We start from the raw sequence: 25,934 nt of genomic DNA, 5'->3' as shown, positions 1-25,934 counted from the left end.
ATTATTGAAGAAGAAAACTCTGCAACTCTTTTTATTTATTTTTTTATATTATTCTTTCTTCTTTCTTCATAGTTCTCACGACGTCGAGCTGGTCAATAAAATATAATATAAAAACGCTTGCTCTTTCTGTAACGATTAATCATCACGGCGTGTAATTGATCGCGATATTACGCTCGAGTAATTTTCACTAGGTACAACAAGTGCTCGATCGTTTTATCTCTCTCTTTTCTCGTCCCGGTCCTCGTCCTCGTCCTCGTCGACGACGACGACGTTGTCGTTATATTACTTTCAAGCTTTTCGTCAGTAGCAGGCATCCGCCGTTCGTTGGTCGGCACGCGACGTAATGAAAAAGAAAAATGACCCTACGGCTCTGCGGAAGGAGAGTCTGTACAGCGGCAAAGAGAGGAGAGGAGAGGAGGGCGTTAGGCACGGACGACACGTCGCTTGCCATATAGATCGTTGCGACCTGGACCATCAGCGTCTCATTAATAACGCTGGCGCCACGACGCTTCTTGCGCCTCCGTTAACCGGAGAGTGAAAGAATATCGGAACATGGTGAACAAAGGGCGAACGCCGATATAACGAGCGTAAAATTTCGATATCGGGCTTTTTCAGGCGGTAACAGGTTGACCTCTTGTCAAACTGTCATTAATTAACGGTGATTCCATGCTACGGTAACAAACTCGACGCGTTTCTTAACACCGAAACTAGTTTCCCTTATAACTATAAGGCCCGGATAAACATGGTATGTGTTAAAAATTAGAAAATATGCGCACTTGTGGAATACTCAAATAAGGAATGAAAATGATTTAAATAAAAAATGTGTATTTACACAGTAGTCCGGGCCCTACTAGTTACGTAACAATCACCTTTTTAACAGCTAAAATTTCGTGCTTCGCAATATTTATTTAACGACGAGGCGAAAATCAATTATTTTTATATTGACAATCGACATTGATTATTAATACACGCCGTAATTTTATACCGTCGATGAGATATGCGAAATTGTTTCGAAGCGGTCTCGGATTGCGTAAATGAGATACGGTAGAAATTGTACGTGAAAAAATGTTGAAATTGAGGGAGGAAGAATATTCATAAAAATCTGCTTGTACAGCAACCTTATCCCGAAGAAGATGAGGATTTTATTCATCTGTGTTTAAATATTCTTAATAATTTTTTTGAGCCTATATATATACATACATATATAATACATTATATACATTCAGGACGATTTTCAGTTGATTAATAACACTGTTATATACTGTACGTAATATATACATGTATACCTATATATATATATATATATACCTTTTACCTACCCATCTCGTTTTAATTATGAATAATTACGTGGGAGAATATAACCAAGCGGCGTAGAGCTATTATACGTGCGTATAGATGGTACTGTATGTGTAGGTGTACCTATATACGATGCGAGGGAGAAGAAGGGTGGAGCAAGTCGAGATGAAAAGATACTGGCGGGGATAAGAGTCCAGGACCGCCGCAAGTAGGAATAACAATGATCTCTTCCCTTCGGTTGAGATGAATATTAAATTAATATTTCATGTATAGCTCCAGACTACGTATATGTATGTGTGTACATATATATATATATATATAAATTCACAAAAAGTTTCCAATTTTTCGTTGACCTAGTTTTTAAGAAAAATCGATTTTTCTGCCATTTTCCTCAAATACGATCACTTGCGATTTCCATAATATTCCGAACAAATGATTTTCGACCAATTTGGAAAAACAAAACCCCACAACTTTCACTCGCTTTAAAACTTTTTCCCAAATGCACAATTCTCGAGTCAAGTGAAATTACATCTATACAATACCTACTCCTAAAAGGCGGGTCGAAAAAAAAACTGAAAAATCTTTAAAAAGATGTGCACCCGATGGACTAGAAGTAGGAAATAAATCGGCGACCGATTCCATGTGGGTTGGAGTTGAACCTTGTTCTCGTTCATTTAGACCACCCGGAATGCATCTTATCTAACTACACGGTTTATTTAAACACCTGTAGAGACATTCTGTGCACGCGTATACGTACCGAAGTTTCGGGCTGAAGGGAAGTTTGAGATGATATTATTGTGTATTCAATCCCTTTATTCAAGAACCTGTTGTTCTTGTCCTCGTTCCCGTTTACGTTGTCGTTGTCGTTGTTGTTAGTTGACTCAACCCCTCCAATTGCACTCGTCGTTACCGTCGTGTCGGAATCCCGCGGGTCGTTTCAAATAAAAGTTATACTCGAACCCGTCGTTTCTGTTACATCGGTTGATGAATAATAACGACTTCGTTAAAATTAATTTATTGTCATTGTTGTTATTATTATTATTATACTCTTCCTCCTTGTCCATCTCCTCGGCGTTCGTTTTCTCCTTTCCAATCTTATATAAAATTCTTATTACATCATACGCAATTTAGATTCAGCCGAGTCGTTCTGATTACCCGACCGATTATCCTTCCTTCTCCTCTCGTTCTCCGTCTGTCTTTCTCATCGTCGCCACCTTTTTTTCCCCCAATCTGTTTCTACTCCTCTTTATCATTCCTCCGCCGAGTAATTAACGAAGATAAAACCCCATCAACGGGGCGCGTTTAACTGCAATTATAATATTCTTTTATACATAACTTTTGTTATATATGTATCTATAACGATATATGTATATAACCTCTTCGCTGAGAGGGCTAAGAAAGAAACATAAGTAGAGAGTATATACGTGTATTTGACGAGATAAAAAAAAAAAAACAAGAAAGAAAAAAAATAGTAAAACGAAAAAGAGGAGGAGAAATCCGAAGCAAACTTCAATAAAACCGTTCAAACAAGGAGGAAATAAGACAGAAAAAAAAATGGGAAAAGAAAAATTAAATCCAGGGTGAGAGGGTTAAACTTCTCGAGCCTGAGAGAGGGTCGATATTTCGAGAGATGCCTCAGCGAGCAGGGGAAAATGTGAGTGAGTGAGTGAGTGAGTGAGTGGGTGGGTTGATGGAGAGACAAGGGAACAAAGACGAGGAGAGAAGAGAAGCGAGGAGAAGCGAGCGAGGATTCGGTTGAGATCGATGCGTGCCGCGGACATTGATCCAACGATATATGTAAGATGTCGGAGTCAAGCGAGGTTGTCCGCATTAAATTGCGTTACGTGGGTGTATATCGGCCGTAGGTATATGTTTGTATTGTATATATGAAGATTAGGGTGCGAAGAAAAGAGAAGAAAAAAAAAAAAAAAAATGTCACCTTTCAAACGCGCATCAAAATATTGGTAGAGTATCTCGAACAGAAAATTTCATCAATACATGAGCTTTTAATATTGACGCAATACTATTGGGTATGGTGTATAGGGTGGTTGGCGAAGTAATCGAGTCGCAGGAGAAATTGTAAGGATAGAAAAGTGGAAGAAGTGAATGTGGAAGAAAAAAAATAGAAAGAAATAACGAAAGAAAGAAAAAAAAAAAAAAAAAACGAAGTAATATTCGTTGCAACTCGGCGACTCGCTATACACATGTACTGTACATGGAATATGCACTCGCGCTTATCAAGTTTTACGTACGTACATGAACGTATAATACGTATGTCTAAGAAAGTGTTAAAGACCTCGTTATAAGCTGCTTACTTTGCTAGTTACCATCACCTCCGTCACAGCACTCTCTGCCACCTCGAAACGGAAAACTAACAGCTACTGAACTTCACTGCTCGACCCGCAAGTGACAGGTTTTGAAAGAGCTTGTCGGGACCTCGGTTAGTTTCTTAATTTTCCGCCCCCCCCCCCCCAAAAAACAGTATCTCCAGCCTACTTTAACTGGGGGAGTAGGAAAAGTTTTCATACAACGCGGTTTTCAAACGATCGTTAACCCGCCTCGTTATACAGTTTACACGACGTTGGTTATACGGAGTTTTACTTTGCAACCAGCCCACGGCTCGAGTAGAGTATACACACGTTTATACGGTGATATACATCCATATATATATATATATATATATATATATATATATTCTTCCGGCTGTATCCTGAAACAATGAATTTTTTCTTCACTCGATTCACGTATCCAAAACCTCGAGGAGGCAAGGAGTAAATCTTTTTCCAAAATCGCGGAGGTCGAGTGAACACCCTGCGTTCCTGCTCCCATTTATAAAGTCATATTAGTGGTAGGTGGTAGGGTGGTAAGGGAGAGCGAGCGACTGTGCGGCGGTTCCTGGGAGCCACTTAAGCCGCTTAAAGCGTCGTCAAGGTACAAGCGGGAGAGGCCCGAGGTGACGGCTACGGGGCTGAAAGGAGAGGAGGTGGAGGACGAGGATGAGGACTCCTTGGTCTGGGTGTGCCGCCGAGGGCGAGAATCACTCCGAGCGCCATCAAAGCCGTTCGTGCCATGAATTTCTTGGCGGATAGATTCATTCACAGGGCGATTCCGGCGATATAGTACACACCCAGACCTCCTTGTACAACCACATTTCCACCTCCATTCGCGGAATGGACGTGCTCCTTGGGCGAACCTTGTGATCTTCATCCCTCTCTCAACCCGTTCCTTCTTCTCTTTCTTACTCCTCTTCGCGTATAATACGGGTGGAGGATATGGAAACAATGCCGATGCCACCGTACCTGTCACTCTTACTTAAGGGCGCCAAGTTGCTCGGTTACTCAACAAGCCGCAAGGCGATTCCCAAAACTTGGCACTGCATCCTAGCTCACACTTTAACGTATGTAGTGACATATCTGATTTTATGAAGCTCTGGAAACGTACCACTTTACGTATACCTACCTATCGCGGCTCTTGTTTCTTTAAAGCCGTGAATCCATTGTCAGTTCATCCGATAAGCAGCGGTCTGGAGTGAAGGTTACATTTGACGTTTTTTCATTATAAAAACCAATTTAATTGTTCCTCCTGCTGAATATTGAACGTACCTTTTTCGCTTGGTCAGCAGCAACGTCTGTATGGGTATGGTTCGGTCCAATTATAGTAGTTTTCTCGTTGTCCGTTTATACGCTTGGCGTTGTGGTGAAATATGGAGGCGAGAGTTTCTTTCTTCCTTCCGCTGGGCATGGCCTTCGTGCCAGCTAGTCGAACGAACGGCGAACGAACAAACAGTATGGCAATAACTCTCTTTTTATCGGACAGCAACCCACAGCCGCCAATTGTATAACAGACCTCTTATCTCTATCTTGTATCGATTTCTTATCTAATTTATTTCCTATACCCGTTGCAACCCCCTTTTTCCTCCAACTACTATTCATCTTAGAACCACCACTCGCTTCTCACACTCCTCATGCTCCATCCTCCACTATCAAGACTTCATTATTTATTATATAGAGTTTGTTTTATCCGATGCTCTATATCATATACGAAGAGGAGGGAATCGATTCTTGTTCAGTTTTTAGTTACAACAGGATTGGAAAAGAAAAAAAAAGAGACACCCTCCGATGATTTCGTTAATTGGAGTGTAAAAGTGGAAAAGCGATCAAAAACGTTGGAGTCAACAACTGGTACCAGGATTATCTCTGGACGACTAGAAGAGCAGAGATTCGTGAACATTGTACACTATGTATGTACGTTAATCAGGGACGCGGTACAGTAACAAACGAGGGATAGACAGCTAGCCAGCCATACCCTGCACCGTGAATAATGCATGCGGCTGTGTCGAACACCGTCAAATGGCACCGGCTGCCTGTATCCTTGACGGTATATGCAGTGTTACACCAACGCCAGAATGCAGCTTAACGGTTAATGCCCGTTTCCACGTCCGGTTTCCGCATGCGGCAGTTTCGCGCTACGTTGCAGTTGCAATTCACGCCCTACTTTACAGGTGAATAATAACAATAAGAACAGAATCAGCTGCTGGAGCTTTTCCACCATGTTACAAGAGCTCCTGCGAGGAGGAGAAGGAAATTCCTGCAGCTACACTTGGGTATCGAAATTTTTCTATACCCTGTATGAACCGATCGATAAATCAAAGTGATACCTAGTTTCTTTTCTTATTGTCTCGTGGTATGCAGGTAAGCTTGTAGTCTCAACGACAATGAAATTCTTTTGTGCAAGCTGCGGTCTCGAGCATGGAATATACTCACCCTTTCGATAGCCAGCTTTTGAGTGTCAAAAAGAACAGTGGTCTCTTTTCTTTGGTGCATCAGATGAGCAGAATTAAAATGACAGGGAGGGTAATGATAAGAAGAATGGAATATCAGAGAGCGAGAGAGCGAAAGAGAGAGAGAGAGAGAGAGAGGGAGAGATCTACGTTTGAAAGTAATTTGATTCTTTGGAGTATCAAAAAGGTATTCAGTAGTATTTTTACCCTCAAGATTTCAAAAGCTGATTGAAATATTTGAGTGAAATATTGAGAGGAATGATGAACGCCCGATAACATATCCAAATAAAAGGGAAAACCGATTCAAGTCGGACGGAAGCCGGAAACACCAGAGTGTATTACAGATACGCCGGTCGTTACTTGCGGATAAAGGAAGACAAAAGGTCGCAGGGGTGAGAAGAAAACTCGGTCAACAATTAGTTTTTCATTGTCTGTTCGTTTTCCCCGGAGGAGAAGAAGAACAAGGAAAAGAAGACGAGGAAGAAGAACAAGAAGAAGAAGAAGAAGAAGAAGCCGTGAAGGGGAGTGGCGGAAACGAGGTTGGGGACTGAACGAACGGCGTTGTCGCAACTTTATCGAATTCCGGAGGCAAGGACGACGTTGCTAACTCGACTCGCCTCCGTTTTGCTGCTACTACTGTTGCTGCTGCTGCTGCTGCTGCTTTTTTAGCTGCAGATGGTGGAGAAGAGGAATATTTACCATTTTATTCGAAGGCGCGAGCCGTGCGACGCGGTGCTTCGCGAGTTAAGGGCCTAATTTTAGCCACGGGACTCGGGAGGGAAACGTTCCTCTGAGAACCGGAAAGAGGGACCGAGTCCCGAATACTAAACGAATCGCACGTGCTCTATCCTCCCTGTGCGGTATGGAGTGGTGGTAGTAATTTTCTTTTCTCTCGTGTACGTGTGTGAATAGAAATTTGATATTTGAATTCAACCGTGTACCTACCATTTACGCACGCGGACTTTGCAAAATTATCACTTGGAACCTCGCTCCGGGTGAAATTGTGGAAAGCGTGAGAAGTGAAGGAACTGTGTTATTAACACTTGCGGTTGGAATTTTTCATTTTACAGTAACTCGAACTATTTTGAACTTTGGTTTGATGGTCAACACCATTGTAAAAACAAAAGACGAGTGCTTTTTTAGCTACTTCTTTTTTTTTGGATGGAGGAAAAAGTAATAGGGTAATAATATTTGTTGACGTTATTGGGCATATATTTAAGTATAATACAAAAAATTATTATCAACAAACATTCAAAGATGGTGACACTGGAGCCATTCTCGCGAGACATGCGGCACGCGGTATATTTTTTGAGTATTTGTTGATAGTAAATTTTTGCATTTTACTTATATGTATGCCTCTAAACTTCCTCAAATATTTATTATCTTATTACTTTTCCTTCCATCCGAAAAAAAAAAAAAAAATGGTGCGAGACAACTGTCCGCAGGTTATTAATTATCTCTTTTGGTTACGATCTAGGGAAACATTTTTCGGCCAGATAACTGGAAACAATTTATTTACAGGATTTTGAATCTAGAACAATGAAATCACACCCTTCGATCACTACGAAATTCAATTTCACTAACTATTTCGTTTCGTTTCAGGTTCCGTGAACGAAGCTGGGGTCTTCGCTCTACGAGGTCGGCAGGAGGGAAGCCGAAGGGCGCGAAGGACAACGACGACGACGACGAGTACAACATCGACGACTACGAATTTTAATGGCGTCTTGACGCCGGTTGTCGATATCTCGTCACCGGTGATATCCGACGATCTGGTCGAGCCAGCGGCTCTTTTGGCACCTGACGAGGAACCCTGGCCAACTAACGGACCTCTCGGTTCGGTACCGGTCACTTCGAGGGCTCAGGGCACCTCGGGGTCCCCCAAAACCGGTATCGAGATCGTCGCCAAGCCCCAACGCAAGGTCGTTCTACCCTGCGAGCTAAACGCGAACTACTCCAAGTTCCTGCTTCCGGCGTCTAGGTGTGGGAAAATTTGTAAAAGTTACACTAACTTCATATTTTGTATGTCTGTAAAAGTACAGGAACTCTAATAGGAATGTACGTACGTCAAATGTACCAAAGTACGAAAAAAGATACTCGTGCCTAGGCACTTTTACAACTCTGCACGGAGATAAAAATTTAATGTAGATTTTACATCTGCTGTGGTGAATCTATATAAACTGCACTTTTTTTGAGTCAAATCTATATTTTTCTTTTAGTGTGATGTGTGATCCTAAATTCAAGCTAGGAAATTAATCACATTTGTCACAGTCCATAGAATTCAGGCGTTGAGGGAGTCGAGTTTGAAAAATATTAGTAATAGTATCATCTGTTGCTTAACTGTAGTTCACACGGAATTTGAGACAATCCAATAACGAACCTCACAAGTTTGAAACTCACGAACCATGGTTACCATTCACGATGTTTTCTATTGTGCTGTTTGTTCCAGAAGCTACAGAGTCCGACCTGCTACCTGGGTTCATAACGGCAATCCCGTAGACATGATCACGATAGATACGAGGACCGAGATGAGCGGTACCGGGCACAGGTATATCGGGGATTCGACAACCGCCGCCCTCCACATCGATAACGTCAGGCTAGAGGACGACGGGACATGGGGTTGCACCCTGGAGGACGACAGGGGAAAGATCCTTGCCGGAAGACCCGTGAAGCTCGTAGTGTTGGGTGAGTGGATGAAAACATCATCAACGCTTCTCTTCGTGTAAACCCTGCACCTTGATTACGGTCTTCTTATCAGTTTTTTTCACCCCGATTCGTTATACAGCCGTTCGTAACGTTCGTCGTATAACAGCCACGAAAAGAATCCCGATTAGTCTTTTGATCTCGTTATCGCGCACCCTCTCTTGGTTCGGGAAACCCGAGATGCATATACTGTACTACTGTAACTGCGTTGGACGAATTGAGGAATTGAATTTAACGTTTACTCCAGACTCCCAGATTTCCGGGAAGGTAGATTATATATCGCTAAGGGGTAGTAGCAGTAGTTCGTAATGCGAATCTTACGCTGGTGGAGAACCTGGACCTCCTCTCCACGGCTATCAAACTCCGCCAAAGGGCAAGAGCAGACACACTTTCCATTCCTTTTTCTTCCCTTTCCTTTACTTTCCTTTACTTGCCTTACCTTCCTTTCCGGGCACGATTTCGCTCCATCCGTTTCATCCCCATCGATCACTGAGATATCGGCGAGATACACGTGTGTGTGCGCGTATATATATGTGTATCGCCGATCGAACGAACGGACGCCAGACGATGAGGAACATTGTACTTCCGGACGGATATCGACGCTCTTAGACGACTTCCATGGGTGAGGTTGGAAGGAGGAGGAAAGGATCTCGCGTCCGACGGATGCCGGATGGCTGATGGCTGATGGAGAAGGCGGAGTAGTGGCCGAGTATAAAAGGGAGTGCAGGAGAGAATGCCGTACGTCTGCAGTCAGCTATCCACTTTCATATCTTTTTCTTCATTTCCACCTGCAGATCAACCACCTATGGATCATCTCCGTTTCTTTTCTCTTCTTTTATGTCGAAGATTCCATTCCGAGGGTGGAGCTTGGCGGTGGTCGAGGGAATTCTAAACGGGGGTGGAAATAAGGAGAAGACTGATAGATCCGGTTCTAGATCGTATAATAGATCAGATAGCTCTGCGATTAAATCGTCGAAAATGACAATATTTAATTTGAGACGAGAAGCTTTTTGTAAAACCGCTCGCTCGACTCTCTTTTAACTTCTCAAATGTTACTTCGAGCGAATCGTATACGTTGAAAGAGTTTGAAAGATCAAGAGTCGAGAGTCTCGGTGATCTCGGACAACCTGAAGAACATCGACAAAGATCTTTTACAGCTTGGCGAATATTTTATCATGGATGGACAATTTTATAATAACAGATATCAAAAGAAAAAGAAGGAGTAAAGAAAAGTAAGCGTGAATTCTCGGAATTGGAAAACCTCAAGCCTCTGACGATGGTCTCGAAGGGTTTTGGATTCAGCAGCCACGTGAACCTCGTTAAACCTTCGCTCCAAAATTTCCATGAATAACCATAACCGCTTCGGTGTTTCAGTAATACATAGTTGATGCAGCAGGTTTAATCAGTGCAACAGCATCAAAGGACTGCACCGTATGCACTTCGACAACGCAGCATCGCGGCAGCATTAAACCAGCGATGCGTAGGAGTTTCGAGCTAGTCGCCGGCCACTAACTACCCATTGATTAGCCGAGAGGGTGACCCTCTAATTAATGGTATATTACAGGAGACAACGCGCTCGACGATGTTTCCCACTCCAAGGGACGAATGGATCTTCGCTAGACTCGTCATGCTTCCATGAATATCGCATAGATATCCTCCTCCTCCTCCTCCTGCTGCTGCTGCTGCTGCTGCTGCTTGTAGAATTTGAAAAGGGATCACTTGCCAGCCAATAAGTTGCATACCACGAGGGCAGCGATGCACTCTTGAAATAATTCCGTCACTCGGATATATGTAATCCTTCGGAACTTGGATCTATTCGATGAGATATCTTCTACCGGATAAAAATTCCGCCCGTATAATATGGGGAGAGATTAACGTCGAATCGGTGCGCGTCTCTTCCGGTGTTCTGATTCCATTGCTCCTGAAATTCTTCTTGCATTGTTTCCGGCTCGACAACGTTCCACTTGTACTCCCTAACATGTCGCGACGACGTGGCAACCCGGTGTGTAATCGGCCGGATATTCGTATGGTCGAGGTAATCAAACGGCAGGGAATTGTATTCCCACTTGTCAACTGGCTGTCTCGAGAAATCTTCCTCCTTATACTTGCTTTATCTCCGTTGGTATTCCCTTTATTTCACTATACTCGCGGTAATTGATACACACACTAGACGGGGAACTCTTGAAGCGGAAACTGGGATGGAAAATTTCTAACACTTTTTCTACTCTCTTCTCCGGTGTTTACTTCTACGTGGTCTCGGCGGGGCGGACGATCCCATAAGGACCTCAAAGGGCATGGCAACCGACCAACTTTTATACGTCTCTCCTATCTCTTCTTTTCTCTTTCACCAGGAAACGATCTAGCAGCTAGGTTGTGTACTACACGTGAACTCTCTCGAGTCGGAAACGAGATAAAACTGCAGTCAAAGATTTTCTCTTGACGAATAAATACGGTTAGGTTACCTAGCTCGCTGGCCGGACAGGAGGAAACGACAAATTCGAAACCTTTCGACTCGATTTCCTCTTCTGTTTACTGTGTACCTTACAGTTTGAAAATAAAATCTAACCTGATATATATATATGATATAAATATATAAATATATATATATATATATATATTTACCACTGCAGTTGCTATCCCGGCATGCATCGCCATCGTGCATTGAATCAGTTAATTTCGACATCAAACAACCAAACTTCTTTCTATACTTCTTCGCTGCTGTTTCACCCTTTTTCACTCCGATATCTGGTACTTTAATGTCTGATGTTATAACGGGTATACTAAAAAACCATCACGTTTTCGCGATGAATCGATAGATCATTTCGTGGATTCGAGGAGGGCGGTTTCAGGGTTGAAATTTTGACATGTCAAAAGTCACGGACCGTCGCTTCGGTTCTTTCGAGGTCGGTTGGCATCCTTCGTCGTTTTCTCGATGGGCTGTCGAGATGGGAGGATCGACGTCAGGAATCGTCAGTCGGTTGGGTCAGAGAATAGAGGTTGGACGAGGCGTTGGATCGTGCTTTCCCGATGCCCTACGGCCGAAGCTGAATTAGAGTTTGGTGAGACTGACGTCTACAGGTAGGAAGGAGCAGATCCTTGTGGGTGAAGAGAGAGGAGGGATAGACGCTTCTCTAAAGTGCTGTCAATCTGAATTTCCTCGAGAACAACGAACGCTGGCCGTTCGGTTCTCACTGCGCTGCACTTCTCGCGAGAGTGTATAAACTAGGAAAACATACAGAGAGAGAGAGTTTTGCAATTAGTGTCTATTATAGGGATAACTTCGTTTCGAAAAAAAAAACTTGAACTCTTTCTCTAAATTTACAAAGCATCTGATGGAAACTTTTTCATTTCAATGTTAAATGGGATTTGTCTCTTCTTATTTCCACTTAACGCCGATCTTTTATTTACTTTGTTCTTTCCATCTCAATCCTAATCCACTTCTCTATTATAGGAAAAATTGTACGTACGTTAAATGGAGAGATCGAGGAGAATTTTTACAGAGAACGTGTAGGGTTATTGATTTCCGATTTTCCCGTTTTAATTCCGTGGTACTTTCGGTCAGTCGATTAGTCAGTCGTCGAGAAAGATTTTTCCATTTCGCGCGTGTGTATATATATGGGGCATTCCACGCCGACTCACAATCAGGAAACTGTTGACTACGATATTTTTTATTATGAATTCATTTGAAAATCCTTTTAGGAAGATTTTCAGGAGTTGTACTAACGTAGGAGAAATTCTTGGTGAAATTAAAAAACGTCACGGTCGGCGGTTTATTGAATCAGCGTGGAATGCCTCATATGTATGTATATATATCGAAATACGACTTTTTTTTATTTAGAAGTACGGACTATCTTAGAGTTGAGGTACAAATCTAAGAAAATTAGGCATTTGTTTTCGAATTATTTGAAGTGGATTTCAGGGGTGGGGTGAAAAAAATTCATCAATACCTTAAACAAGGACCCCTCTAATGTATATATATATATATACACACACACGATATGGAAATATGTAATATATATTCCTCGAGCAATCAATTCACTGGAAGTTACGCAGGAATAATTGGAAGCTGAAAGAGAAAATGTAGAAAACAGCGAAACAACAAAGTGGAAGAAAACGAAAGAAAAACTTGGAAAAAAAGCACCGTGCCGAAGTTGAAAGTTAATTCCCTCCGCAAAAATTATTCGCACCGAAACAACAAAATCGACGGTAAGAAAAATTCGTCTGCAAGAAAAGAAGAGTTCTACGGAGTAAAAAAAGTTACGGGCGGGCGTGGAGGGGGGAAAAGGGTAGCTAAACACATTTCAACGCGGGCGTATGTTATTCCTCTTATTCCGTGTGAAATCGGGCGGGAGGCGCGAGTGAAGATGAACGAGCAGGTTTGAGGACCTCGACCCGTGCGTTCGAGGGCGGTTTTTCCGTTCGTGCTTTATGGGCCACATATACGTGCATACGTACATACATACATGCAAACGTTTTCCTACCCGGGATATAGGAATGCTCGTACATACGTTGCCAAAAACGTGAAAGGGAGGAGAAGGGTTCGTTGGTTCTGCTACGTTTTTATCCGGCTGCTCTCGCGGTGATCGTTGCCCGGCCAATCTCAGCCGGGACGGACAGGGGCAATTTTTCGTACGCGCCTCGCGTTTTCCCGCTAGGATATTTGCATTTTAAAGGATCCTCCCCCTCCCCAACCCTTCATCCACCTTCCGTCTGCCCAGAGTTACGTCGACGGACGCGTTTTTGAACGGCCCGACGGCGCGTCTTCGCGAAAATTTAAAACGATATTCCTCCCTCTCCCTCTCACCCTCACGTGTTATAACTACGTTGCTTGAAGAGAGAGAGAGAGAGAGATGAGAATTTGGAAGTAGGTGTATTGTACGCTTGTTTCAATCCCCCGTACCTCATACACGTCCCATTTCTCTTCCTCTTATGTCTATATGCCTCATTGTCAGATACGGTATAAATTACTGTGTATGGATACATGCATAAAGGTGACGTGAAAAACGTGTTTTTATAACGAATTATGGGGGGGTTGGGCAGGGTAGGATGGCAGGTGCCGGTCGTGGGTCGACCCCGAACTCCTGTATAACATGCTAAAATATGCATGATAATATACAAGGCGTGCATGCATGTGCGCAAGGCTGTATCCACGGATTCTACGCTTTTTGTTTCAATCACTCTTTGAGTGGGTTGTTTTTTTTTGGGGGTTTTTTGTTTTTTTTTTTGTTTCTCTCTTCTCTCCTCTCCTCTCCTCTTCGGTATGTGCGCGTGGTTGTTCTTTTGAAGCTCCACCAGCGAATGATAAAGTGTGGCAAGTATTAAACACGTCAGCTACTACTACGAACCCATTCCCAACGGAAACACACTGGCGAAGATGAATTGTTGGTTCGTTCATTCGTTCGTTCGTTCACTCGTCCCGCCCGTTCTCTCCCTCACTCCCTCCCTCCCTTTCACTCTCACTCTTACTTTTCTGTCGCCTCGCTTCCTTCCTTCCTTCCTTCCTGCCTGCCTGCCTCCTTGTCTCTTCTCTCCACGTGCCGTATAAATAACCTTTTCCACGTGGCTACGCTATCCCAACACGCTCTGCTCTCCAATTCTTTTTTTTTTTGACATCCTCGTACCACTATAACTACAGCTGATGCCGACACTACGCGTCATGTTTATTCCAAACTTCGAATTTTACATGTTTGGTGTTACGCACCTCTTGAATTCATTCCTATATATGTATACATATGTGTACAGGGTGAGTCAATTGACACTCCGAAAATGGGAGGAGCTTAATTGATGAATTGGGGCCCCACCTCTCAGCCAAACTAGCGAATGTTCAGTATACATACATCCATGAGTAAACATGACTTTCATATGCCAAGACGAACCCAATTGTTGTCATTTCGTGCTGTCGTCTTTTCTTTGTTGTTATGGCTTCATTATTGTTTCTTATTCACAGTGGTTACTTACATGAAGACTTCGAATCTTACTTTGATAACAGTACTAGTGTGACTTGATGACGTTATGTACTAAACATTTGCCAGTTTGGGTTAGGGGTACGGTCTAATTCATCGACTAACAATAAATTTCGTTTGACTCGCTCTGTATATTCATCACTTCGATCTGCCTACCTCCAAATTCTCACGTAGTCGATATCGACTGCAGTAGATAGGTTTTTTTTCTCAAACCTTGTGAATCGTCGGTTGCCTTCCGACTAGAAACGATCTCTCAGCTGTCGAAAATTTAAGCGATACTTGCAGTATTTCAAATAATCCCTACTAATACTGTATCAATGGATTGTACTTTCGGTGTTTGAGCCTCTGCTCATTGGATCGATTCAAAATTTGAATATCATCAACTTTCAAACGCGTGAGCGAGTTCCAGAGTGAGAAAAAGCTATAAGTGAATTAAAAAAAAAAAAAAAATTGATTTTTGTAGACATGAAAAACACGGCGAGAGAAAATAATGTAGTGTTTTTTACTTTGATTCTAAATATTGGTGTTTTTTACTTTATATTCTAATTATTCAAAACCGTCGACGAATATAACGCACCCATTTACATACAGGCATGTTAAGTTAATTCCATATATTTTAAATTGAAGAAAGTGTCCAGTCAGAAGGACAGACGCAAATTCATGATTATAAACGGAATTGATACATTGGCCGATTGACTAGTTTTAACGGAATTGGTCGTGCTGCAGAGTTGCAGACTGGAAGGGGAGTTGGTTTGGTTAGTTAGTAAAAAGTGAAACGTAGTATATAATCTTTCCGCATCATGTGAAACAACCGGAGCGTCTGCTGCGTTGTTCAGACTTTTAAGGCAGGGTAAAACGACCGACGAGAAGAAGAAACGCCCCCGGGGGGATGAATGCGAACGCGTATAAACGTTAACGTTACTTTGGCGAGAGCATTCGTGCGTGTGTACCCATCGCATCGGATCGCGAGAGAGAAAGAGTGAGATAGAGAGAGATATATATATACAGAAGAGGGTAAGAAGAGGAAGGGAGAGGAGTATATAGCGGTGGATGGCGGTTGGAATTCACCCCTTAAATCTTGCCTATTTATTGGCTACCGAAAGCAATCTGGATGATTATTGGAAGAGACATTGCCGTTTCCAGAAATCGTTCTACGACTCAGTCTGTCTGCCTAGCCTCTCCCCGATTGGATTGCCTCAGATCCCCCCCCCCTCACTCCGTCGAGGGTTTAACAGGGCGTCGCTGAATGTACAGGCTACACATCTTTCTTTCTTCCTTCCTTCTTCCCTTACGTTTTAAGGATCGATTTTTTACCCTCGACGAACGCACGCCGTTGACCGTCTCTCTCTCTCTCTCTCTCTCACACACACACACTCACTCCCTCTCTTTCTTTCTCCCTTTCGCCATCCTCAGGTGTTAAATAACGCTTTGTCACGAGCCGTCGCGGGTGTGTCTGATACAAAATCGATATCCTTGATTCTGTTCTTCAGCTCCCTTGTTTTTTTCTCTTTCTCTCTCTCCTGTTCCGACACCACGCGGCTTTTGGTACAAGTTCGACGACGTCTCCTTATCGCTTGAGAGTTGTGGTGAAAATTTCTAACCACTTTGACGGGGTTGATGCAATTTCTTGAATTCGACTTTACGGCCTCACGTCAACACACCTGGGCGCGTGCAGCCGACCCCATAACTCTTGGAGATTACTATCCGCGCACGTTCTACGGATGAAAATCGGTCTTTCCTGGTATTTCCTGGTCTTTACCTTATTCTTATCGCTCTTGATATCGAACGGATACCGAGACCCGAACAGTAATTCACTCCCGAATTCGCTTCCGGTGACTTCAGAACCGAGGGGGCGTATTTACGAGGTCCTCTTTCTCCCTCATTCCTGCTGCTTGCCTGCCTGTTGCTTCGTTAAATAGGTATAGCAATCGTTGACGGCTTTGAAAAAGGCTGTTATAAAAAGACAGAGAAACGTTCTCTCTATCTCTCTCTTACTCTCTTGTTCACCAACCCAAAGTCATTTTTCCATATTTCATTAAGCAAATCTTATACCTTGCGCACAAATGAATGATAGATTTGAAATTTCAATCTTCGTATCTTCTCTCTTTTCCAAGAATTTCATTTCACAACTGAACGTGAAAGCCGTGCGATCACGGATGAATAATCCATTCTCCGTTTCCACGTAATATTCAACGATCATTTTGTTATCACACTTGTTTTTTCTACGTAACCTGGGATCAACCTGACTACTGAGATGAAACTGTTTCAGAGGCCCCGAGAGCGACGTACCTGCTGATCGACGGGCGTCGATTGGATCCGGGAAATCAATTCGTTCCGGTTAAAGAGGGATCTGAACTGACTCTCGAGTGCGGTGTCGAAGGTGGCAATCCACCCCCTGTCTTGTCCTGGGGCATGACCCTTTCTCAGGCGACTTTGGACGGGCCTGAACAACCGCCCAACAATCTGACGATACTCCCGTCCGTTGTTGGCCGGCGTAGCGGAGCTCATCTGAACGTCCTCAGGGGTCATCACAACGCCACTATTGCCTGCGTAGCGAGGCACGTAACTCTTCATTCGCCGATGAACGCCAGCATACTTCTCGACGTGCAATGTAAGCTACCTTTATTTTTTTCATTTACTGTCAAGTATTTTATCCAAGCGAAACGATTATATATTTTTTTCTTGTATTTTTTTTTTTTTTTGCGACCCTTGACGCGAATCTGCCGTCAATATTTAATAAAACTAAAAACAACCCCCCCTAAAATGGGGTGAAAACAGGGTTAATTATCAATACATTCGTTTAGACAGTGGTCTTGAATGAAATTTATAGGAATATTTATTTTTAGACGGGATGATTTTAGGCCGAGAATAGGTACAAACCCCCGATACTATCTATATATACCCGTAAGGAGGGTCAAAAATACGTCGACGTGTTGAATTTTGTAAATCTAATGGTTATTCTGAGATCTGTGCTTGTCGACCAATGAATTCCAAGCATTTTTAATATACGTCTGTTATCACATTTCTTCGCTAACGAATTACATTCACGAAGATACATTGTTTTTTTGCACATATTTATTGGTAACAATTACAGACAATTATAGATTCGTAAAAAAAAAAAAAAAAAAAAAAAAACCACACAAATCATTTCAAAGTTGAAGTATTTTCTTTAGCTGCAAAGGCAAGAAAAAAATAAAAAATTCACCACTTTACATGGAATATAAAAGAAATGACAAAAAAAAAAAAAATAGAAGAAAGAGAAAAAAGAAAAGGCGGCACTATAGTGGTTTTTGTGACTGAAAAGGTTAAGCAATCACTACACTAGTATTGAACAACTAATTGACACGATACATAGTTCTACTTTTACCTGAGCTGTTGTTTGGTAATTCCGAGTGCCTTTCGTGCAGTTTTAATCGTTTAGGCACTCGTCCATCCATTAAATTTGCACTTCTCTATTAGCACATCCATTTGTTAGTCATACACGTGTTCTTCACTTATCGACGAATCGTTCTCGATAAATTTTACTCGTATATACTTCATCCGTTGGTTAAAATAAATGCATTATAGACTAGCGACAGAAATTCTGTGGCAATATTTCACATCTCAACGACAATCTCGCAACACGCGCAGATGGTCTTCTAAGCAAAGTTTGTTAGAATATAGTGCATGAGTTGGGGAGGAGGGATGGGGGTCGACGTCACTCCCTCCCCAAAGCATCCAGTTTTTGAGCGATAGCTGTAACCGGGCGATATGAATCGGTTCGTCAGCTTTGGGGGTTGTTGCAGAGAGAAGAGAGGAAGAGAGAAGGTGGAGGAGGAGGGGAATCCCAGTTGGGTGTGTCGCAAAGTCCCACAAAGGCTATTTTCGGACGAAAGTTTACCGCTCCTCTCCTACACGCTTTCTGCAAGCTCAGCTTTTGCTGGGGGCGATGGAATAAGGGGATTAGCTTTCGCGGGAACAAAAAACTAAGAGGGGAAAGTCGGGCAGGCTAGGCTTGTCTGAGGCTAGATTATGCGCTTTACCGGGATGCTTAGTAGGTACGAAACCCTCTCGAGTCTCCCCTACCCACTACTACCACTACTACTACCACCTACCCACCTTCGAGGAGAGGGAGGCAAGCAGACGTAAGGTGGTGGAGGGACGTTTTGTCTCTCCTAATCCTTTCCCGCCTACGCAACCTAATGGCCGGGATCACTGACTTTTCCGCCGGCGTCATAAATTTCTACTAACTTCCGTTACCGGTACTCGAGGCTACTTCCGGTGCCCCCTCCTTTCCATTCGCTTCAACGGACTTCTCCATCTGCACCTAGAAATCGACGACCACGATCTCGTGGTCAATCGATTTAACACGGATAGCTTGTGTACATCGGGTGGAAATTCGCGTGGTAACCAACCAACTCATTGCAACGTGAAGAAGAAAGAAAGTGTGGAGCTACTGCCGCGAGATTACCTTCATCCGGCTCTCTCCTCTCCTCTCTTTACGCTGCAGTCACGAGTCGCAAGTCCGCTCTCTGCTCATAATTGACTTCCTTTCAACGGCGCTGAACCTCCTCCTCTCTTCTTTTTCCACCCCAACCTTTTTTCATCAGATTCATTTTTCGCCCGCCCCACCATATCCTTCTGGTTGAGTCAGCTGCTTTTGAATGCTGCGCGAATGCGGGTGAAAAATTTTGCAATATTCCGGTATACTTTATGATATATCTATACTTTGTGCCTTGGAAAAATGACGGGAGGAGCAACGCCGCGTTTCCGTGCCGTGTCTCAGTGCAGGGTGTAAAATACCCTTTTTGGGATTTTAATTCGTACGAGTATAATTTATCCCTTGCTCGCTCTCTGAGAAAATTATATTTAGGGATGTATAGATGTACGCACAATAAGAATTATTTCCACTTCACGATGGGGGAGGTGGATATTTTCAGTTTTAGGATATTGTACGTATTTCACTATATTATCTGCTTCATCTCATCCCCTTTGCCTCTCCCTTAATTTCGCCATGATGCAACCGCAGAGATTCCTCCTGGGGCGAATGTCGAGATGAGGAGAATTGTATATATAATATATTGTATACAATAGATACATCTCACCTCGCGATTCACGATTCACTCGAGTAATTACGCCAGTCCGTGAGACACACCTGTGCTAACTGTTTCCTGTATTCCGTATTCAAATACCTGTCAAACCATCAGCGAGATTTGATCCGGACGGTGGGAACTGTATGCAAATACACAATGTACAGGTCATGGTGTATAAGTATACGGTGTATTCCAGGAGAACTCTAACGTGAGGCAGTAGGGTGTTCATTTTTTGATTTGTCTTTTTTTTTCAGGTGCCACTTCAAAAATTCATCTATAAAATTATTTAATATTTATATTGATAATTGTCGTTAAACTTTCCAGTATTTGTCACAAATTTTTCGAGTGACGCCTACAAAAAATTAAGTTAAAACATGAATCACCCTAGTGAGGAGGAGTGTAGCTTGGTTGTCGATGGAAATAATTCTCTATGTTGAAAAGATTTGAGAAATTGGACGTACGAATATATGTATATATTGGTCTCTTAATGTAATACTTTTATAGGTACACGACGAACGAAATGCGTTTCTTTTTATTTCAATCGTTGTACTTCCAGGAGTTCGATAACGTGATTGTAAATTTGCGCAACCCGCTGCTAGAACGAACCATCTGCTCACGGCTCGGATTCTATACGTAACACTGTCTACAGTTTACACCGTTGCCATTATTTGCGCAAGCGGCAATCAATTTCGTATACACGTACACGCCGAATGCGTTGGGGAGTAGCCAGGCCGTTTACTCAGGTACATCCGGCGGCCCTCCGGAGGTAAACAATAAAGGTCCGAGAGCGTAGGGTGGTGGACGTGTATATACGTGTAGGTCGAGTATGGGGATCCTGTCACGTGTTGAACTACACCGCGTTTGGTGGGTTAAAACTTGGACAAAGGGTCGCGGGAAGGGCACGTAGACGCGAACGTGCAAGTCCCATCGGGAGTGGAGCTCCGGACCGAACTGGTAATTGATTTACAGGCCTCCTCCGCACAGGAGAGAAGCCTCGGAGACTTGCCGCGGACGAGATGGTTCGGCGTTTCTACTCCTCGTCGTCGTCGTCGTCGTCGTCGTCGCGCGACAGCTGCCCGGCCCCGAACATCCCCCATACCCTCCCTTCCAGAACGAGAAATTCCCGGATAGCTGGTAGTGGTGGTGGTGGTGGTGGTGATGCCGGAGAAGGAGCCCGCAATCAAAAAGATATTGTCCCGAGGAACTTTGAGTCAGGCGAGTCGCGGTGTCGATGCGAAGAAAAGAAGTCGCTTACGGAGGTTGGTGAACAGAAATGGGGATGTAGCGAAGGCTACATTTCGAATGGTCACCGTTCGAAAATGATGCATACCCAGAAGAGATTTTGTTGGCTACTATCTTGACGCTGCCGTCAGACACTGGATTTCATTAGAGACGTGTACAGAGCGAGGCTTCCTGGGTGGTTAAGGTAAACTCAGAAGCTAGTCAACTGTCTTTGCACCATGGCGATAGAGGTGCTGGTACAGTGTCGCCGCTTCGGGGCATTCGAGACCCGAAAGGGTCCGGAGTTTCCTAATCACGTCCGACCGTTAACACCGAACTATTACTCGAGTTTAGCAGTCAGTCCCCTTTTCGCACTCCTTTATAAGCTTATCTCTTCGAAGAAGAAGAAGAAGATTCTACCGTCTTCAAGAAGTGGGATAGAATAAACTCTGACGGTGTTGTTATCTTGGTTGGTTTTTTCACCGACGAACAAACTAACCGGAAATTTGTGGTGGGCATTGTTTTACTATTTTACTATTATCTCGAAACGCGTATTTTACTCGTAGTTTTACTCTCATATTTTGCATAGTGTAAAACCATCCTTGGCAAATTCCACTTTCTTTGATAATTTCAAATATGGTCCAGTCTTGTATGAGAAAATAACTTCCCGGAGATCAAAGAAATTCCACCCGCATCATCTTCTTCTTGTTGTTCTTCTTCTGTTCTGCTTTTATTATACTTTTCATGCTCCTACGCTTCTGCTTATCCTTATCTATGGTATGTTTATGTATATAAAGTATAATACTACTCGCTATCTTATAATTTTTTATTTACACAAAAGTGGACATGTGAAGAGAAGGAGCGATTCGTTGGATGGTCTCGAGTTGAAAGCTGACGGGTGAGAAAGGAGACGAGCAACGAACAGTGGTCGTACAGGGTAATAGGGGGTAGTTGTGTAACGGAATTCTCCCGGTTGTGTTGATTTTACCTTGGAAAGGTGGTGGGGGCTCGGAGGTGGATGGGGAAAGGGTGTTTGCGCCCACGTCCAACTCGAAGTGGCTTACCTCGCGACGTGAAAACAAAAGCAGGTTACCTTTAAATCACGATAAAGCACCCGGTACACGGGACGAAAAGGCGCTGAGAGAAGGGGCGGAGCGACGTCGACGGGCATATACCCAGATAAAAGAGTGTAGGTATATGTACAGAGGGGTAGCGGGGGTTGAGACGCGTGCGCCAATCAGCCGGAAAATTAGGTTACATAAACATCTTTGTTCGCCTTCGCTGCCTCCGTCCTCGGCTTCCACCACCACCATCACGATCGACATTTCTCGACTTGTTCGCAGTCCGGGTTTTCGTCGGTGATCACCGTCTCTTCACCACCCGGTCATTCCAAAAATCCCTTTTCCTAATCTTATCTTCCGAACTACGACCCTTCGGCTCAGTCACCGTTTCGCAGTTGGAATTTGACCCCCTGATACGGTCTTCTTCGCCACGGGTCGATAATCACCGAGATTCTTATGCGTTCTTCTTTGTCCGGTTCTCTTTGAAACTTTTCTTAAGTTCCTGAATTCTGGATGAAAACAAGAGTGTTTCTTATTCTGGTACAGCACCTTATCCTTCTGTTTGTCAAAAGAACCTTTCAGAACAACGAAACTCGTGGCAATACTGATATGGAGAGTCGTAGTTTATCACGGTGTGTCCAGTGGTCCTGGAAGTTCTCGAGTTCCTGGAAATTTCCTTGAATTTTTCTTACACCCTGGAAACATTCTATTTTCAATGTCCTTGAGTCACCTGGATATGTCTCGGTGATATTCTTAAATTTGTTACGAATTTTTCATCGGACACCACGTATCGTACCGTTCGATCAGACAGAGCCGTAAGGCGGTTCCCGTTAACAAGCAACGCGGTTTATCATGATGGAAAATTATTCAAAGATGATCTCTGCGCAGGAGGATATTATACTCTTGTGGATATTACGCCGCGTTATTGTGATACAGAGAGTTTATCCTTGTGACCTGTGCCCCGTCAAAGGAGGTTGGGCTTTCCAGTTGCCTCGGCAACCTCGAGGGTCCCTCCTTGCCCTAACTTTCAAGCACGAACTCTGCCGCCTGGCTCGGTCTCTGGCTTCTCTCGTTGCTCCGTTAACAAGGAGCTAATAGACCCCCCTTGTAATAAGCTTCGTTAATGTATAGACCCGCCGCTAAACAGCTTGAACAATGTACCGGCCTAATATTAAATACAGGAATTTAACAACGAGCGGGCTGAATGTGTAGTGGTGGTTGGTTTACTGCTAGACCAGGATCAACCGCGTGCTACTCGCGTATACGAAGAGAACCGGATACCTACCATTTGGATTAGCACGAGTGTTCGTCCTCCACCCGCAGCCCCACTTCACTTTCCTACTTCCCCTTTCTTTCCCCTTCGCCCCTCTATACCTGCAGTCTCCAGGGGTCGAACGTACTCCCTCGATGGATTATTTCGCGCGAAAAGATCAAACGATTCGCGATCCAGGTGTGGGAAATTACATAGCCAACGAATACAGGTGTACCTGTACTAGAATCACCTACCTACGTGCCCCGCACGAGATGATATTTTCATTCCCAGTCGTACGTCGTATTTGCTTTTGAAATTTTACTTTTTCCTCCATTTTCTACGTCAAAGAGACTGCTGACGAGAGTGGATAAATCTACGCAAGTTCCGAGTGCGGGGAGGTGGTGAAAAATGAAATTTTAAATAATCCGTATACAGCGGTTCCAACGTGCGCTGAAGTAATATTCCAACGAATTGAAATCATCCTCGTATCGATTAATGTTGATACATGCGCGTATAATGACGTGATTCGAAAAAAGTAGCGATATTATTCATCTTCTTTTTTTGCGTTTTCACATCCTGTACGTGGTTGCGAAGTATAATCAAGTCGATCGATAGGTTAGACGTACGTTTTTCATTACATTTTCATTTTGTTTTTAGTAATATTTCATATGAAATTTGCATATGATATTTACTCGTGGCTCTCTTCGGCATGGGAAATCAGCTAAAACGTTAGATAATTCGATTTTGTGAACATCGACTCGACTGCAGTGCAGAATGTACAATTTTCACTATTATATGGATGAGACATACAGGTTTTAAGAATCCTCTGGCTGTACCTACGTATTTGTTTGGAATATAAAAGAACAAGAGAAAACAAATGCTTGGCGCGTTGAATGAAACTTTAAACAATGCGTGTATTGTACGTATCGCAGGTATTACTACATATATACACAAACAAATGCGAGAAGATTATAATTAATCATTAGGAAGCCGGGGATAGGTCGACAGTATGAAGTTAAGAAGGAGCGTCATAATTAGCTGTTTAGCAATTAACCTGCCTGAATTAAAATAATAATTCATTGCGAGGGGTGGGTGTATTATATAGCAGGTAGTATTACCTGTTATACAGAGTGAGAGATAACGGCGAGGGGTGAGAGAGGGAGGAAGGAGCGACGGTCTTGTATTAAATTTAATGGCTAGGTTGTGAAACAATCGTGAAAGCAGCGAGTCGTTTTCAACCTTGGAAAGACTCTCGCGTCTCATCCCCCTGTTACTCTATAGTTGCGAGAGGGAGGACGAGAAGCTAATCTCTCTCGCTATTTCTCTCTTTCTCTCCGGATGAATGGCGTCGTCGAGAAGAGAGGAGAAGAGAAGAAAAAGGAGAAGAGAACGGAACCGGCAAAATGAACTTATAGTGGCAACCGCCCACCGTAGCCACAATGACACGGATATGACAAACAGCGGTGGCTACATGGAGAAAACCAACCTCCCGGGTATCTGCCTTCACTCAGCGTCGTTTTTCTCCTCTTGGACGGGGTGAAGACGAAGGATGCCGTACGAGCCGTCTCTTCGGTTGGAAGACACAGCCTCGCAATTCACCCCCGACCGAGTTCCGCTCGTCTTAATAAGGCGGCAAGCGATTGTTTCGGTAAACGGTGACGAGGAGAGTGACAACGACGTTGAAGTCGAGAGGACGCCGAGCTCGGCTTCACGGTGTAAGTCAGATTTAATATCCTTGAGACGCCGAGACGACGCCGTCTCACTTCCGTACCGTTCTCCCGCCATCATCGTCACGCTGATAACGATTATACCCAAGGTTGCAAGTGTGTAACGAGAATTTCGACGTTACGCGCAAAAAGTGATCATTTTCTAATGATCGCGGGACGGATCGTCGTTGACGAGTATAAACATCACCGGTTGGAAGGTAAATTTATGGAAGTTTACTCAAAGCCTTCGGGAAAATTTTACAGGTGGTTTGTTGAACCATCTCCTCGGGCGTTGGAAATGAACTGCTAAAACAACAGCACGGATATAACTTTGAGATGGTGAACGTCAGTTTCACGGCTCGATCATCTGGCGTACGAGGTACTCCGAACATGTGCAGGTTTCCAGATGCACGTTTGATTTCTGGTTAGCTTTGCCTAGAAGAATCGAAACTGTACCTGCTACCCTCAGCTTTCAGCTGTTTGGTGCCAGTTTCAAAGCACTCGGTGCCTCTCTATACACACGTTGGTGAAAAAACGATGATGACGATGATGATGATGATGATGATGATGACGATGATGATGATGATGATGATCCAATGTCATCGTATCGCGGTTTCTACCGTGTAAATTGTGGTCGACATATGGTGGCATTCCAACGGTGTATCTCTCGCTCTGTTTGAAACCTAAATCCCTTTGAGGATTACCGCAGTTTACGTGTCGAATGGTACAACCTGCGGTATGAGTTCCCGTAGGCAACGACACGTGTAATTCAACGTTAATATGTAGTGGTGAATTTATATACCAGCTTGATGCTCATGCTCATGATATAATGTACAGCTTTCTTGGTTAATTCACTTGAACCTTTTCCAGATAGTCCTTTGGT

The 25,934-nt window shown here is 43.5% G+C and overlaps 1 protein-coding gene across 3 annotated transcripts in view; it reads left to right on the top strand.

Annotated features, from left to right (window-relative positions):
* The window catches only part of tei (teiresias), a 169,705-nt gene that overhangs the window by 89,515 nt on the left and 54,256 nt on the right, over positions 1–25,934 (top strand). For 2 of the 3 annotated variants that reach the window (XM_046634042.2, XM_046634041.2), the window contains exons 3-5: positions 7,679–8,054; positions 8,523–8,758; positions 17,009–17,350. In XM_046634042.2, the coding sequence (XP_046489998.1) occupies positions 7,679–8,054; positions 8,523–8,758; positions 17,009–17,350 (954 nt within the window). The remainder of the gene's footprint in view (positions 1–7,678; positions 8,055–8,522; positions 8,759–17,008; positions 17,351–25,934) is intronic. The other variant, XM_046634043.2, reaches the window with a different exon arrangement.

This window comes from Neodiprion pinetum, chromosome 7 (genome assembly GCF_021155775.2).
Source record: "Neodiprion pinetum isolate iyNeoPine1 chromosome 7, iyNeoPine1.2, whole genome shotgun sequence".
Classification (NCBI taxonomy): domain Eukaryota; kingdom Metazoa; phylum Arthropoda; class Insecta; order Hymenoptera; family Diprionidae; genus Neodiprion; species Neodiprion pinetum.
This window is presented reverse-complemented; position numbering and strand designations above follow the sequence as displayed.